Here is a 14969-nt window from a genome sequence, read left to right as displayed (position 1 = left end):
TTTTTTTTTTTAAACAATGACTCGTTCGTGATGTGCTGCAGTCTTATTTTGTTGAAGATGTGCTTTGTGTTGTTATAAAATATTACAATTTACAGTCAGATTTTGATTATTTCACATCAGTTGTTAATAGTTACATAGCCCTTCCCGTATTTTGTGAATTCTGGGAAAAATGCCAGAATAAAAAGTGAGAATGAGGTAGTATTCTTGTTTTTTTTTCTTTTTAGCAGCAAAACTTTAAGCAGCGGGTTGTAGCTCTTTTGAAGAGGTTCAGAGTTTCAGATGAGGTTGGTATTTTTTGTTTCTCTCTTATCCGCATACCACTTAATTACTATTTTTAGAGTTGTTTTACTGTATGCTTTCTCATTTGATCATATCACATGTGTCTGTGCTCCTTTAAAGGTGCTGGATTCTGAGCAGGACCCAGCTGAGCCTCCGCCGGAGGTAGAGGAGGACATTGATTTGGAGAGCCTGGAGTTTGAAAACCCCAGTGACAGCTGTCCAGAGCTGGATGATGATGACAGTGTCCTCAGCACCCCAAAACCACAACTTAAGTGAGTAGCTTCTGTTTTCTGTGTGTGTGTGTGTGTGTGTGCGCGCGCATGTGTGTTACAGTGCTGTGCTGTATAAATGGGTGGGTGGCTGTAAGTTACTGTATAAATGGGTGAGTGGCGCTACTTTGCAACGCGCATGAAAACATTGTGCCTTTACAGCAGTCAGTCAGCTCTTGGGCGCATGAGCCCGAGGTAGGACAAAGATTTCCTTCTTTTTAGTCGGAGTGTCACGTCCACGACCTTGCCCCGAAAGTCCGCGCCTGCACACCCTGGTTGCGCAATCTTATTTGAGAAAGCCATCTCTCCAGCGCTCTCGAGTGAACCCACGACAACCTACCTGGCCTTTGTTCTCTTCAATTCTTCAATCCCTCGTTCCTGCTCCCGATGTCCGTGGCTCCCTGACAGTTGCATCGCCTCCTTGGCTATGACATCGGATTCTCCCCAGGACCTACATTTTTGCATCGATCGACCCGCGCCTGTCCCTGACCACGAATCTCGCCCGCTCCCCTGTGTACCGACAATAAAGATCTTGCGATTGAGTCCACACACACACCTCAGTCTCCTGCCCACACAGTATCATAGACCGTGTTGCTAAGTGTCTCGTGTGTGTTACTGTATTTGGCTGCAATTTTTTTGTTTTTACAAAAAAATGAAAGCCAAGTACAGTAACACGAAAGCAATCATGATTGAAACTAAAGTGGAAATAATAAAGCGATCGGAAAAAAGTGAAACACCAACAAACATTGGAAAAGCGAACATTAAAGTTTCCTTAATGTTTTTTATACCTACACACACACACACATTCTCTCTCTCTCCCCCTCTCTCTATTATAAATACTGTAGTAACATTTATTATTATTATTATTATTACATGATTGCATTGTATTAGTATTACTGTATTGTTATATTAAAGATGTTTTAGTGTGTCCGGAAGTGTTTCTTCAATTTTTTTTTTATGCATAGAAAGGTACACGATATACTATAAACTAAGACAAACATTTGACTAACTGACGTTAGACACGAACCTTACCTAACTCTTCCAATTTACGTACAAATCCGACTTAAAGACAGACTTGGGAACGGAGCTCGTTTGTAATCCGGGGACTGCCTGTATTTTGGAGGGTAGTGTCTGTTCAGTGAATAAATGTACATGTCTTGGACTGCTCAGCTGTCAGAATTTGTCATCATATTCCGTGATTTCGAATGATTCACGTGATTATGAAAGCAAAGCAAACCTTTGGCGATGTCCCACTTCTACGTGTTCACCATTTCTTTCTTCTCCCTGACCTATAATGCTGTTACGTGATGGACGAGCTTCAGCAGTTTAAATGCGATGTAATAACGTAAGCAGTGTACATAAGACGTTTCCTACTGTGTGTGTGTTGCAGGCCATACTTCGAGGGCCTTTCCCTCTCTAGTTCCCAGACGGAGATAGGCAGCATTCACAGCACACGCAGCCAACGTGAGCCCCCGAGTCCTGTGAGTCCCCGCAGCGGTTTCATATGTGTTGCACCAACATATTGTTTGCCCGTTGTGCTCATTGTTATGATTATTGCAAACGCAGATCAAGATTGATCCTCAGGTTGTTTCCTGCAATAATCTCTTGGTCTCCCTTCAGCTGGATCCTGACAAGGCAAAAATCGCAGCCACCAAATTTCAAGTGGACGACGCCTCTGATAATGCACCCTTTGTACGTGTTCTCTATTTCTTGGGTTTTCCTGACATTTAAACTGGTTTCCGCAACCTGCACCCGTCAGTTCTAGTCATTTAATTATCTGCTTTGTTTTTTCTTCCTCTACGTTTGCTTACGTTTCTGTCTCTAGCAACACCCGGAGGCTGTGACTCCCACCACTGAACTAGAGATGGACAATATGGACACGTTCTTAGAAAAACTACCCCCTACTGGCAAGATGACCAAAACAGAGTCGCTCATCATCCCTTCCAACAGGTAAGACCTTATTCCCCCTCCTTACCTTCGTCTTCAACATTCTGGCTCTTAATTCGTCTCACGTTTCGCGTCTCTTTGTTATTGAAATCCCAATTTTGAGCTCCTTCTCTTTACTGTTAAAGTTAACTGACCTCCCTCCCTCATCTGCTTGTTGCTTGCATTTGTCATCCTTGGTGTTCTTCTCTTCAGACAGGAGCCCAAGATAGCCGGCCGAAGGGGTAGAAGCACTTCGCTCAAAGAGCGACAGCCAAGCAGGCCGCAAAACGAGAGGGCCAACAGCCTGGACAACGAGCGTTCCCTGGACACACGCTGCCACCTACAGGTATAAAGAGCAAGCAAACCGTATCTAGGCGTTCTTGAATGCCTGCTGCTGTGGTGTTCAGTATCTTGTTGGGGGGGGGGGGGGATCCAAGTTTTGCTATTTGTTCTGCCCTCCTTGCTGAACAGATTCCTAGGAAAACAGTGTATGACCAGCTCAACCACATCCTGGTTTCTGATGACCATCTCCCAGAGAGCATAATACTCATCAATACATCGGATTGGCAAGGGCAGGTGAGCGACTGATGCTGTCATTGTTAGTCTTCTGATATTTGAAATATGCACACTTTTAAGTTTATATTAGTGTTTGAATACAAGATAGGATGTTATTAATTATAAGCATTATAAAAGTCTTATAAACATTCTCTCTTGTGTCCTTCGCATGTTCTCAGTACATGTCCGACATTCTCCAGAACCACCACCTTCCAGTTGTCTGCACCTGCACTACCGCTGACATCCAGGCTGCTTTTAACACAATTGTGTCACGCATACAGAGATTGTGAGTACAGCCCCAAAATGTTGAGAACGATTGTTCCTAAACCCAAGATAAACCATGTAAAAAAGTCACACTTTTGATTTTTATTTCGGGACAGCAGGTGGTGTGGTGGTTAAAAGTCTTCGAATGCTCCTGCTGTAGTACCCATGAGCAAGGTCTTTATCCTGAATTACTCTGATAAAAGTTAACCAGTTATAATAATGGGTAAATAATTTTAAATATCTTAACACAGTAAGTCACTTTGGAGAAAAGCATCAGGTAAGTGTAAAAGAAATACAAAGCATATGTATCTGTCAGTGCCTGTAACCTTTTGGGGTCATAACTGGTTTTTAGTGTCTCATTGCTTTATGGGCAGAATTTACCATTTTATTGTAAACTTACTTCTGCATGTCCCTGTCTTTTTGACTTCTCTCTTACCCAGCTGTAACTGTAACTCCCAGACACCTGTCCCCATCAAAATTGCAGTGGCTGGGGCGCAGCACTATCTCAGTGCTGTCCTACGGCTTTTCGTGGATCACCTGTCCCACAAGACCCCCGACTGGCTTGGCTACATGCGCTTTCTTATCATCCCACTTGGTGAGTGCAAAGAGCACATCCCAGAGTGTTTCTTCATGGGGACTATGTAGTTGTAGTCTAGACTCACTCATGTTTCACTTTACTCAGGTTCTCATGCTGTCTCAAAGTATCTGGGCTCCATAGATCACCGCTACAATAGCTTGTTCCAAGATGCAGCCTGGAAAGACCTCTTCCACAAACCAGAGGCCCCAGTTGTGGGTAAGCAAGACACACACATTTTAATGTTCCATTTTAGTGTGGACATGTAGGTATTTAAGGGTGAATTTCTGTATTAAAATGTAATGCATTAATCAGATGCAATAAGGTCTAATAATGTTTCGGAATGAAAATATGGCAAAATGTAAAAATGACTCTCCGATGGTTAACATACGACACTCTGTGTCCTCTCCCACGTTCAGTGCAGGATAGCCCGGACGTGGTGTCCAGGGTGACACAGTACATGGTGGGTGCCAACGGAGCCCACCAGCTGCCCATCGCTGAGGCCATGCTCACCTACAAGCAAAAAAGGTAACCTTGCTCTGATATTACATATTGAAATGGCTGTTTATGTGTGTGTATATATATATATTACGTTTCACAATCTCTTGATGTAGATGCTTTGCAATCTGGACACTAATAAATTATATATATTTTTGGTGGAACTAGAGGAATGTGTAAGATGAGGAGATGAGATTTGCCCCTGAAGGGTTCAGTCAGTACTGTCCTATTTTGCCAGTAAACACATGTACACAGTGTGCTCCCTCACTGGCTGTCTAAGTAGTTTTGGACAAGGGTTGGATAAATACCACATTAAATGTAAAATGCATATCAGAAAGTGAAATGCACAATGTGAAATGCCTTGTACTCCCAAGTAGTTAGATGAAGTAAAAGGTAGTCTGCAGTCAGATGGGTGACTTGACAGAGTGTCCCTACATGGAAAGAAGTGTTCAGAACCACAAATCTGCTTCTGATTTAACACTTAGCTGTAAGGTGCTGAAGAGCTCCTGGAGCCATATGTGCTTGAACGAAGAAGTAGTGCTCCTCCATCTGTTTCCAGAATGAAGGGAAATATGCTGTCTTAAAAGGAGTACAATCTTAAGTTCCTAGTGCATTTTGAGTTAGATTTTTTTTAAAAACGTAATTCTGAGCTGTCATAAATAAATCTTCAGTACAGTAACATGTACAGTGTCTATGAAGAGTATTCACCACCTTGGATTTTTTTCCACATTTTGTGTTACCGCATGGTACCGTGATATTTAACTGAGAATTTTTGCCCACTCATCAACATAAAGTATTGCGCAATGTCAAAATAGGTAGGGGTTCATACATTTTACTAATTAAAAATCAAAACCAGAAACTGAATGCATAATTATTTTCTCCCCAGAGTTGATCCTTAGTAGGACCGCCTCTGACAGCAGTTACAGCTGTGAATATCGTAGTGAAAGTCTGAGTGTTGCACACGAGACGTGAGGTGTGACACTCCTATAGAGCTGCCGTTGGGCTCTTGGTGGTCTCCCACACTACAGCTCTTCTTGTCCTGACAGCCAGCTCTGGGCAGATTTGCAGCTGTTTAATATTTTTGCACCTTTTTAATGATGGGCTTCACTGTGCTTCATGGTATATTCAGTGCCTTGGAATTTTTTTTTTATAGATACATATATATTCTTGCCCTGACTAATACTTTTGAAGAACCCTTTCTCAAATCTGCTTGCAATGTTCCTTAGGCTTCAAGGTGTAGTGTTTCCTTGGAAATGCTCAAAGCGCGGAAGTGCCCAGACACAGGTGTATTTATTCTGAAGTTGTGAAACACCTCAGCTGCACACAAGTGTACTCCACGTAATTATGTGATTCGGAGATGAGTTGGTTACTTCAGGAGTAATTTCGCTGTGTCAGAGCAAGGGGTGAATACTTATCCATTCAATTATTGTCTGGTTTTTATTTTTAAGTAATTTAGTGAAATGCCTGGGTTTTGTGAAATGCATCACGATTCTATGCAGTAACACAATCAAATGTGAAAAAGTCCATGTTTCTTATTTTGTTATTGTTAATGACCTGGACTCTATTTATACATAGTATCCTATAACTGACAGTGTCCCAGTATTAAAAAAAGCCCTGTGTGCCATTTGCCACCTTCAGCATAATGGTTAAAGGAGCTGAACTATGAGTGAAACATTTTAAATGTTACAGGAGATACCCTGCTGTTGTACCCCAAGTCAAAGTACTTTACTTTGAATCCTCTCAGTAAATGTAGAGCAATATAAATGGACAAAAAGTAAAATCAGTGATGCTCTGGATGACTGCTACATATTAATAACTAATGCATTAAAAACAAAAAGTTGTTTGTAGAAAAGCATTACATACTCAGAGTGTGGCTGGTGCTAAAATCACAGATGGGGCTTTTATATGAAATTAATTCCTCATCTGTTGTTGTGACGTTCTGATTCCAGCTGGTGATTCAAAGGGAAACAGTAATTTAAAGACTGACTTCACTGTATGTCCACCTTATATGTGAATAATACTTGTTTATTTTTTAAATTTTATTTACATTTTGTTTCTTTCTTTGCTTTCTTTGAAGGAAAAAGAGCTTTCATTTTGATTTTGCCGTAAGGTATTGTGGTTTGCTTGAGTCTGTTCATCCTGGTGATGTCTTGGCTTTACCTGTGTCACTCTTCTCTAACATTGGCAGCCTTTACCTGATTATTTACATGCTACCTGGGAGTCTGCCTCCCTTTGACTATCAAACGAGATCAAAAGACATCCGTCTAGGATCAGAACTAGATTACCATTATCAGAATGGCCATGTTTAATCGGAATCTTTACGCGTACATTTAATTACAGAAAAGACATTTTGAGTCTTTGCTACCGCTTTACTAACATTTCTATCAGGAATACATATGCATCAGTAAGGAGAACCAAGTGTGAGGTGAAGGCTGCTTACCCCCTTCTTTCATTACCCTTCAGGGTATCTGGTCTCTTTTTCCTCACCTTCTGTCCAAGTGCGTGCTTAGGGCTTTAGTGCTTTTCCTCTTTAAACAACATTATCATTTCATGTTGTATACATTCAAGAAAGCTATGTTGCATATGCTACACCTTTATGAAGTAGTTGCATCATTAGATGTATGAGATTTCAGGCTTCATTCATCTAGGCAAATGTAGCGCTCTGCATTGATGCTCGTTTTATGCATATGCACATGCTTAAAATGTGCGTATGCGTTGCACATACATTAGCGTGTATGTATGCATTAGCTCTGTATGTACCTCTTTGTCTTCCCTTTCGTTTTACGCACTTACAGTGAAGTAGACCTTTCCACACTAAATGCACAAACGCGTGCCGGAAGTCGTTTCCCTCCTCCACGCAGCTGTGTAGAGTCTGGCTTTGGCAGGTTGCTTGGGAAGGGGCTTGGACTGCATTGCTCTCTGCTGCTCTCGGGCCTGTCGGAGCTTTTTCCGTTTTTCAGCTGGCGCTCTGGTCGGTCGGTTCTGTTCCCCCGAGGCGTGTGCATCTTGTCTCAATGGCTTGTTGTGGTGGTGCTGGTGGTGGTGGTGGGAGGGGGTGAATGGGGGATTGTGGGATGGCTTGAAGCCCAAGGCCAACCCTGCATGTCTTGCTCTCTGCTTCTCAGGCAGAAATCCAGTTGAATAGCCTTGTGGCTGACAAAATGTATAAGGGTTTTTTCAGATGTATGACATTTGGATACAATTTGACCCCATTTTAAAAAAAAAGAAAAAAAAAGTTTTACCTATGCCTTTCATGAATGTTTCTTTTTTTAAAATAAATTACAGTTTGGTTATGGAAATGGGAACTCGGTTAATAAAATATTAATCTGTAAATCAATCCAAAGCTCAGATATGATCAAAATGCTGACGCACATAACCCTCATACAAATGAAGTCGCACACCAGGCACTGACCCAACAAATTCTGTGCACCTATCCTCAAGAGTTTGGGCTGAGTTCAAGGTGTGATGGTGGTACCATCAGCATCAAATACCTAATAATTAATATTTTGTAATGGAAAATGTTTTTTTTTTTTTTTTTTTCTTTTCTGTAATCTGATCCAAATCTGACTCCCTTTTGCAAATGATTCTCTTACATTTCTCTGCTTCTGTGTCCCTTGTGTATTGAGGAAAACTGGTTAGAATGATGCTGAATGTCAGTCACACACGTTCAAAATAATTTCACAATAGCTTATGCTTGCAGTGCTCTGTGTTCCTGTGGAGAATTTGGTGCGGAAGTGTATTCACTTGTTCAGAAGGTATTGAGCATTTCAACAGTGCTGTACTGAGCATATTTTAATGCTGCAGTGAAGCTGCAACTTACATCTTATTAGTTTGCTCAGTGTGTAAAGCCAAATATTTAATGTAATGGTTTATCATATAAACCATATGAGACTGGTTTCTATTCCAGTGTCACAGAAAACATTAATACATGTACATCTAATTAAACACGTTGATGAAAAATACATTGCAATTACTCACAAAAAAGAAACACTAAAAATATTATGTATACATAAACAAATGTACTGTTGAACAGCTCTATATACGATGATGATACATTCACTCCTTTTCATTCTTTTACACTTTCCGTCATGGAGGTGCCAAGGATGTATCAGGAGGCAATATAAATCACCAGGGGAAAAAAAAAAAGGATTAATGAAAATGTCGATTCAGTCGTAGCTGAGTTATTCACTTGTGGAAATCCACTTTTTTCCCAGGGATATTTAAAAAAAAAAAAAAAAAGGTGGTTTTTCACATGATTGTAAGACTGCCTAAGTTAGATGTGTGTAAAGATGTGACTGCACTGCACTGTACTATAGTGGCAAGGAACAATGCTCTAGATTAATTCTGGACAGTGACTAACACTGTTGCTCAGGCACCGTCCTGAAGCCTTGAACTCTCTCCTTCATTAATGACATCTCACGTTAATAACACCAAGGGATAAGACTGAGCATTGCTAAGGTGCCTTTGTCATCTGAAGGTAGAAGAAGCTAAAATTGCAGATCCTCACCCAGGGACATTAGGTGAACATTAGAGAGAGGGGTATGATGTAGCCTCAAATGTCCTTTTTTCCTTGATACTCTTGCTCTCTTCTTTTGTAATTCTCCTGTACTCTCACCACTCCTCAGCCCAGATGAAGACTCCTGCCAAAAGTTCATTCCTTTTATTGGGGTAAGTGGGGTCTTACAGCCAAAATATGAAGTGGGTTGATGGAGAGGTTATTTTCAAAACTTTCTTGGAATAAAGTACAGTCGTAAGGTTGGCTTAGAACATTATAGAGCTATAATTTAATCCCGACCTCTGACCCCTCACCAGGTAGTTAAAGTGGGCATCGTGGAGCAGTCTTCTACAACATCCGGTAAGGAGCAGAAGGACCCACAACTCATTCTGTCTTTCCTGTACGATACAACAAAAAGAGTATGTGTGTGTGGTGGTGTGCAGCTTTTTTCTTCATTATGTGTTTGTAACATTTCCTTCTTAGTGGTCTTTACCCAGTCTCTCCATTGTTCTCCAGGAGACTCTGATGATGCAGCACCAGCTGGGTTGGGCCTTCTCTCTTCTACCCCCCCACAGGTTTCCCCTGCTCTAAAGGAAGCATCTCCAACTCCGCCTTCATCACCTTCCGTCAACACTACCTTCTGTGCATACAGGTGTTTTTCACCTCCCGCGCATTTCTTGTACTGCTGAGCTTCTGTGTATGCTCACCGAACAAAAAAGTGATAGGAAAAAGGGTTAGAGAGAATGACATCAAGATGAATACAGTAGTGAACAGACTTGTGCCATTATAGCATGATGAGCAGTTTTTTTTTTTTTGCAGCTGGTAGCGTAGTGGTTAGAGCTGCTGCCTTAAAGGTCGCAGGTTCGAGCCTCACCTCTGGCTGTAGTACCCTTGAGCAAGGTACTTACTCTAAATTGCTTGAGTAAAAAATTACCTGGCTGTATAAATGGGTAAATAACTGTAGGTAAATGAACATTGTAAGTCGCTTTGGAGAAAAGCATCAGCTAAATGAATAAATGTAAATAACTGTGAAAGCATCTCTCACTTTGCTCTCTTTGTGCTGTATAGTAGCAGTTCCCCCAGCGGAGGACAGGGAGGGGAGCTCATGGGTCTGCAGGTGGATTACTGGGTGGCTCCCTCAGACAGGAAGAGGGACATGGAAAAGAGGGACTCATCCACCAAGAACACTCTGAAGTGCACCTTCCGCTCCCTTCAGGTCAGCCGGTTGCCCCTAAGTGGGGCAGAGTACAGCCCTCAGCCCACCATGTCCATGACCGTGGTGACCAAGGAGAAGAACAAGAAGGGTAAGGACATGGAGGCAGAGCAGGACGTTTTCACAGGGCACAAAAATGATGTGGGGTTCACTTGGGATTGGAAGAATTTGAAACTTTTTTAATTCTTACACTTCAAGCAAAATAAATGCATATGTGCTTAAATAAAATGAGATCAAATTAATTTTTCTTTGAGGCTCACACACAATATTGCATATTCTTCAGGACGATAATAGTCAACACTGACAAGCTCTGTTAGAGGACTATATTTATGTTAATCCTTGCACCCCAGTAAGGGAGAATACCTCCACAGTGAGTTTACTTGTTATTCAGCAGTTTTAACAGTGAAAATAATATTCACTTCTAATGCTTGATTTACATAGTCCATTTGATTTAAGCCCACAGTGGTGTCTGGAGTGTACAGCTTTTATGATATTTATCTTTAAACGACTAGGAAAGGTGAAGGGCTAATGTGTCACATTTTTCAAACCTTTCCATCCAGTCATGTTCTTGCCAAAGAAGACTAAAGACAAGGAAGTGGAGTCTAAAAGCCAAGTGATCGAAGGGATCAGCCGATTAATTTGCACCGCCAAGCATCAGCAGACAATGCTTAAAGGTGAGAATGAAATATTTTGAGAGTATTTACTTTTTTCCACTTAATGTCAATTCTGCTCCTGACCATCTCACTTTCTCTCACTTTTTGAACACTCATTTCTTCTCCGCTACATCATACGGTGATTTTCCATCATGTATTTGTCATCGTGCTCTGTCTTCGATTATTTTCGTAGTAGTTTGATCTTGTTACATTGATCCTGCCGCTCCTGGCTAATCCGGTGAAACTTTTAACTGCAGAACTGTCTTTCATCTGAGATGATCACTATATAATTGCTACTCTGTACCCTTATAGATATGTATGTATTTGCACTAACTTGACATTGTAGGTTGCCTTTGACAATGGTGTCAGTTAAATGAAGAATAGTGACAACTCTGTATTTTATAGAAGCATTATGCATCATGATATTGATTACACACTTTGTGTTGCTGACAGACTGACTGGGTCCGTTATCCTAGTTCTGTAATCTCATGGGCTACGTATAGTTTTTAGGCTGCTATCACTGGAGTGTTGTCCTGTTCTGCAGTAGTAAGTTCCACCTAAACTATAATATGTTGATATACCAGTATAGTTTATGACCAGGATTTGAGATTTGTGCTCCGCCACCACATTCAGATCATCCGTTGGTGGCTGCAGTTGTCTGCAGTGAGATGTGCAGCTTCTTCCTCTTGAATAGTGCTGTGTGCTGGTGATGGTTAGATGGTGAGGTGTGAATCTCGAGCGCACAATCCTGCCATCTTTGGTGGTCCCTGAAATCTTTAACAGGATGTTAACAACATTTAAGATGAATTTCTTACACATACAATCCCAGAGTATAAAAGTAAAGTTACTAATACTTAACATTATGAGCTGTATTTACATTTATTCATTTAGCAGATGCTTTTTATTTGTTATAAAATTTAAAAAATTGGCACAGTCATTTATTTAAAGCCAACAAGACATGCATGAAAGCATAACACTGTGTTTTATGGGTTAGATAGTTATAGCAAACACCATTCAGGAATCACAACTTTGCAAATAAAGGAGCTTACTGATGGACAGAACGTCATCAAAAACAAGATATATGTTAAATAGATGAGAAAAGCGTAAAAATATTTCGACATGTTAGTATCCTTAAACACCTTTTCCAGTATCCTTGCTGCACAAAAAAGCTAAGAGCACAGACGTTTAAAAAAAAAAAATAGCTGTAGCCCAGTACATAAAAGCACACACACACACACACATTTTCAGAACCGCTTGTCCCTCACGGGGTCACGGGAAACCGGAGCCTACCCGGCAACACAGGGCGTAAGGCCGGAGGGGGAAGGGGACACACCCAGGACGGCACCCCAAGCGGGACTCAAACCCCAGACCCACCAAAGAGCAGGACTGCGGTCCAACCCACTGCGCCACCGCATCCCCTACATAAAAGCATTTGTACAATATTTATGGAAATGTATTGTTAGCATTTTTCTTTTGTCTAAGGTGTGCCGTAACATTTATCTTTCATATCTCCTTTTCATTTTCAGTGCTTATTGATGGCATGGAGTGGAATGACGTAAAGTTCTTCCAGCTGGCTGCACAGTGGTCCTCTCACGTCAAGCACTTCCCCATTGGCATTTTTGGACACACAAAAGGGCCTTATTAGCCGCTCTTGGGGGTCTTATCTGGAACTGCAGAGAGCTCCCCATGTGCCAACAGCCTTTAGTCTCACCATAGCCTACCTCCTTTGGCCTGACCGCTCGTCCTGCTCTTTTAATTTAATACTGTGTTTCCCCTGCTGTTGTTTTATTTTTTTAATGTGTTTGTTTGTTTTTAACTTTTGTAAGACTGTAAAGAGGCATGGCTGCCGATGGGAGACGATTTTCTTTTTCTAATTTTCCCTCATGCTTTTTAAATATTTCCTGCTGACTTTTTATAGACTTTTTGGAAAAAAGAAGAAAAAAAATGAAACCCAATGAAATAATCATTACAAATGTTTAAAATAATTCCTAACCAGCGAGTGCTCAAGCTTTTTGCTGCTCTCTGCTTAGTCACTTAGTGAATTATGTTACAAACAGTTTACCAGTGCAGTTCGATAGCGAAATTCTTTTTTAAATGTCCTTTTGTGTTACGGTGGATTTCGGAACTAAGAACCCCGGAAAAGGATGGATCATGTTTGTCTTGAGAAGTATAATACAGCTGGAAGAATGGGTTGGAATTTTCCCGTGAAACCATCTTTCTTCTCTCAAACGCAATTTAACCACTCCTGATTTTAAAGCATTTCTGGTCAATAATAACACGACATATCGGTAAAGTCACCATGGAGATGATCTGCACTCATCTGAGGAGTCTGAAATGTGCAATAAATTAAGTAAAATGAAGACCGAAGTGGCATTTGCTCCTATGCTTATGGTCAAACTTTCCGCATGTGAGTAGAGAGGAGCTGAAGAAGACACAGCTGTGGGCCTGAAGTTCATGGTTTGAGTGCAGAACTGGAGCTAGATTCAACTAATAAAAATATGTATGCCCCCACATCTTTTCCTCATTGCATGTTCACATGCACACTTCTTAATAGCACCATTCATCTTATTCTGATTGCTTTTATCCTGGCTCACTCATAAAATTCTGAAAGAATATATATATTCTGGTAGTTATCCATTCTAGACTAACTTGCAAACTTCTTCCTGTACTGCTGAATCTGTAAGGAGGCTACTTGCAGCACTTTGAAATTTGGGTGTTTTAAGAACTTATTCACTTACATCAATGCAAAAGTTAGTCCAGGAAGGACCGTTGTGCCCGCTGTTTTTTTTTTCTCTTCTATAATGCTTACGTTTAGTATGAGTAATAGCACAACCACTCCTTCAGGATATCTGAACGATCAAATTTTCTTTGAATTACAAAAAAAACAAAGCAAGTATATGTTGGAAATACTTTATATTATGTACGCATAAATGCACAAATTAGGATTTGGACCTCTTGCGTAAATTGGATGGAGCAAAACCAAAATGAACATGGGCCTTCCATGGACTGAGTTTGATACTCCTACTATAAATGCTTTTTTGTGGCCAGCTTTATGGATGGATTCCTCTATGAAAGCTGAAACAACATTGTATTAGTCAACACAAAGAGCAGTTTGTGATGTACATCTACATGTCTGTAATGGATAATTTCACATCTGCCATACTGCCATGAAAATGTGATGTCTGCTTAAATGGACTGAAGTTCATTTGAATTTATGAAGGGTTCTTTCGATACTTAGTATCAGGTGACTGTTTCAGTTTGATAGTTAACAACATGCATAACTGTGTTATTTATTGAATAGATTATTTTTTTTTTGCTAGAACAGGTTGAGTCTTAGTTTCGGATCGTTGCTAAAAAGCGATCGATCGGTAAGGACCCTGCATTCCAGAACACTGCTCTGATAAACAAGCTTTTTTTTTGTTTTTTTTTTTTTTAAAATTACAAAAATTAGTACATTCACAGAGTGGATGAGAGAAAGTATTAATGTCTACATGTTCACTTCCCATGTTTACACTTCATCTTTTTATTGTCAGTGTTTAGCCCTGTGGTGGTGTTTAAACTGATAGTAGCAAGCAGATTAAAATATGACCATTATGATGGCACTGAGGCAGTGCTGTGATCTGCTTTTGTAACTGTGACAATGTGGCAGTCTCACATCTCCAGATCTCTGTGGAAAGAGCATGTGTTACATTTTAAAAAGTATGTTTCGTTTGTCCTCTGTTGGGGGGGTTGAACATGTCACTGAGGTGTTTTCTTGAGAGATAACGTAATTTGCAGAACACTACCACTGTAATCCCGTTGGGAATAATAAAAACTAGGCATACTAAAAAGATGTTTTTGATTGCATTTTCTTCTGTGTTTGTCTTTGATACAACTAGGAACTTGCATATCATTATGTACAGGTGCCAGGGAGATACACACACACACACATTTTCAGAACCGCTTGTCCCTTACGGGGTCACGGGGAACCGGAGCCTACCCGGCAACACAGGGCGTAAGGCCAGAGGGGGAAGGGGACACACCCAGGACAGGACGCCAGTCTGCCGCAAGGCACCCCAAGCGGGACTTGAACCCCAGACCCACCGAAGAGCAGGACTGTGGTCCAACCCACTGCGCCACCGCACCCCCGCCAGGGAGATATGACTGCTATAAAGATGTTAAGTTTCCTAATTTATTATACCAGTGTTGGGCTATAATAAATGTAATCGCTGATCTAAATCGGGTCCACTAGTCTGATCAGGAC

The 14969-nt window shown here is 40.9% G+C and overlaps 1 protein-coding gene across 4 annotated transcripts in view; it reads left to right on the top strand.

The window, feature by feature from the left end:
- The window catches only part of pacs2 (phosphofurin acidic cluster sorting protein 2), a 47628-nt gene extending 34980 nt beyond the window's left edge, over positions 1-12648 (top strand). Inside the window, exons 8-25 of one of the 4 annotated variants that reach the window (XM_018727417.2) lie at positions 228-284; positions 400-551; positions 1939-2029; positions 2169-2240; positions 2374-2498; positions 2688-2820; positions 2946-3050; positions 3209-3315; positions 3734-3888; positions 3976-4086; positions 4287-4395; positions 6443-6475; positions 8991-9033; positions 9178-9220; positions 9377-9512; positions 9929-10164; positions 10634-10747; positions 12253-12648. In XM_018727417.2, coding sequence (XP_018582933.1) covers positions 228-284; positions 400-551; positions 1939-2029; positions 2169-2240; positions 2374-2498; positions 2688-2820; positions 2946-3050; positions 3209-3315; positions 3734-3888; positions 3976-4086; positions 4287-4395; positions 6443-6475; positions 8991-9033; positions 9178-9220; positions 9377-9512; positions 9929-10164; positions 10634-10747; positions 12253-12371 — 1941 coding nt within the window. In that variant the 3' untranslated portion in view covers positions 12372-12648. Of the gene's footprint in view, positions 1-224; positions 285-399; positions 552-1938; positions 2030-2168; positions 2241-2373; positions 2499-2687; positions 2821-2945; positions 3051-3208; positions 3316-3733; positions 3889-3975; positions 4087-4286; positions 4396-6442; positions 6476-8990; positions 9034-9177; positions 9221-9376; positions 9513-9928; positions 10165-10633; positions 10748-12252 lie in introns of all 4 variants that reach the window. The other 3 variants (XM_018727416.2, XM_018727415.2, XM_018727418.2) reach the window with 3 other exon arrangements.
- The last annotated feature ends 2321 nt before the right edge of the window (positions 12649-14969 follow it).

Source organism: Scleropages formosus, chromosome 15 (assembly GCF_900964775.1).
Source record: "Scleropages formosus chromosome 15, fSclFor1.1, whole genome shotgun sequence".
Lineage (NCBI taxonomy): Eukaryota > Metazoa > Chordata > Actinopteri > Osteoglossiformes > Osteoglossidae > Scleropages > Scleropages formosus.
The sequence above is the reverse complement of the archived record's forward strand: the minus strand, read 5'-3'. Positions and strand labels throughout refer to the sequence as shown.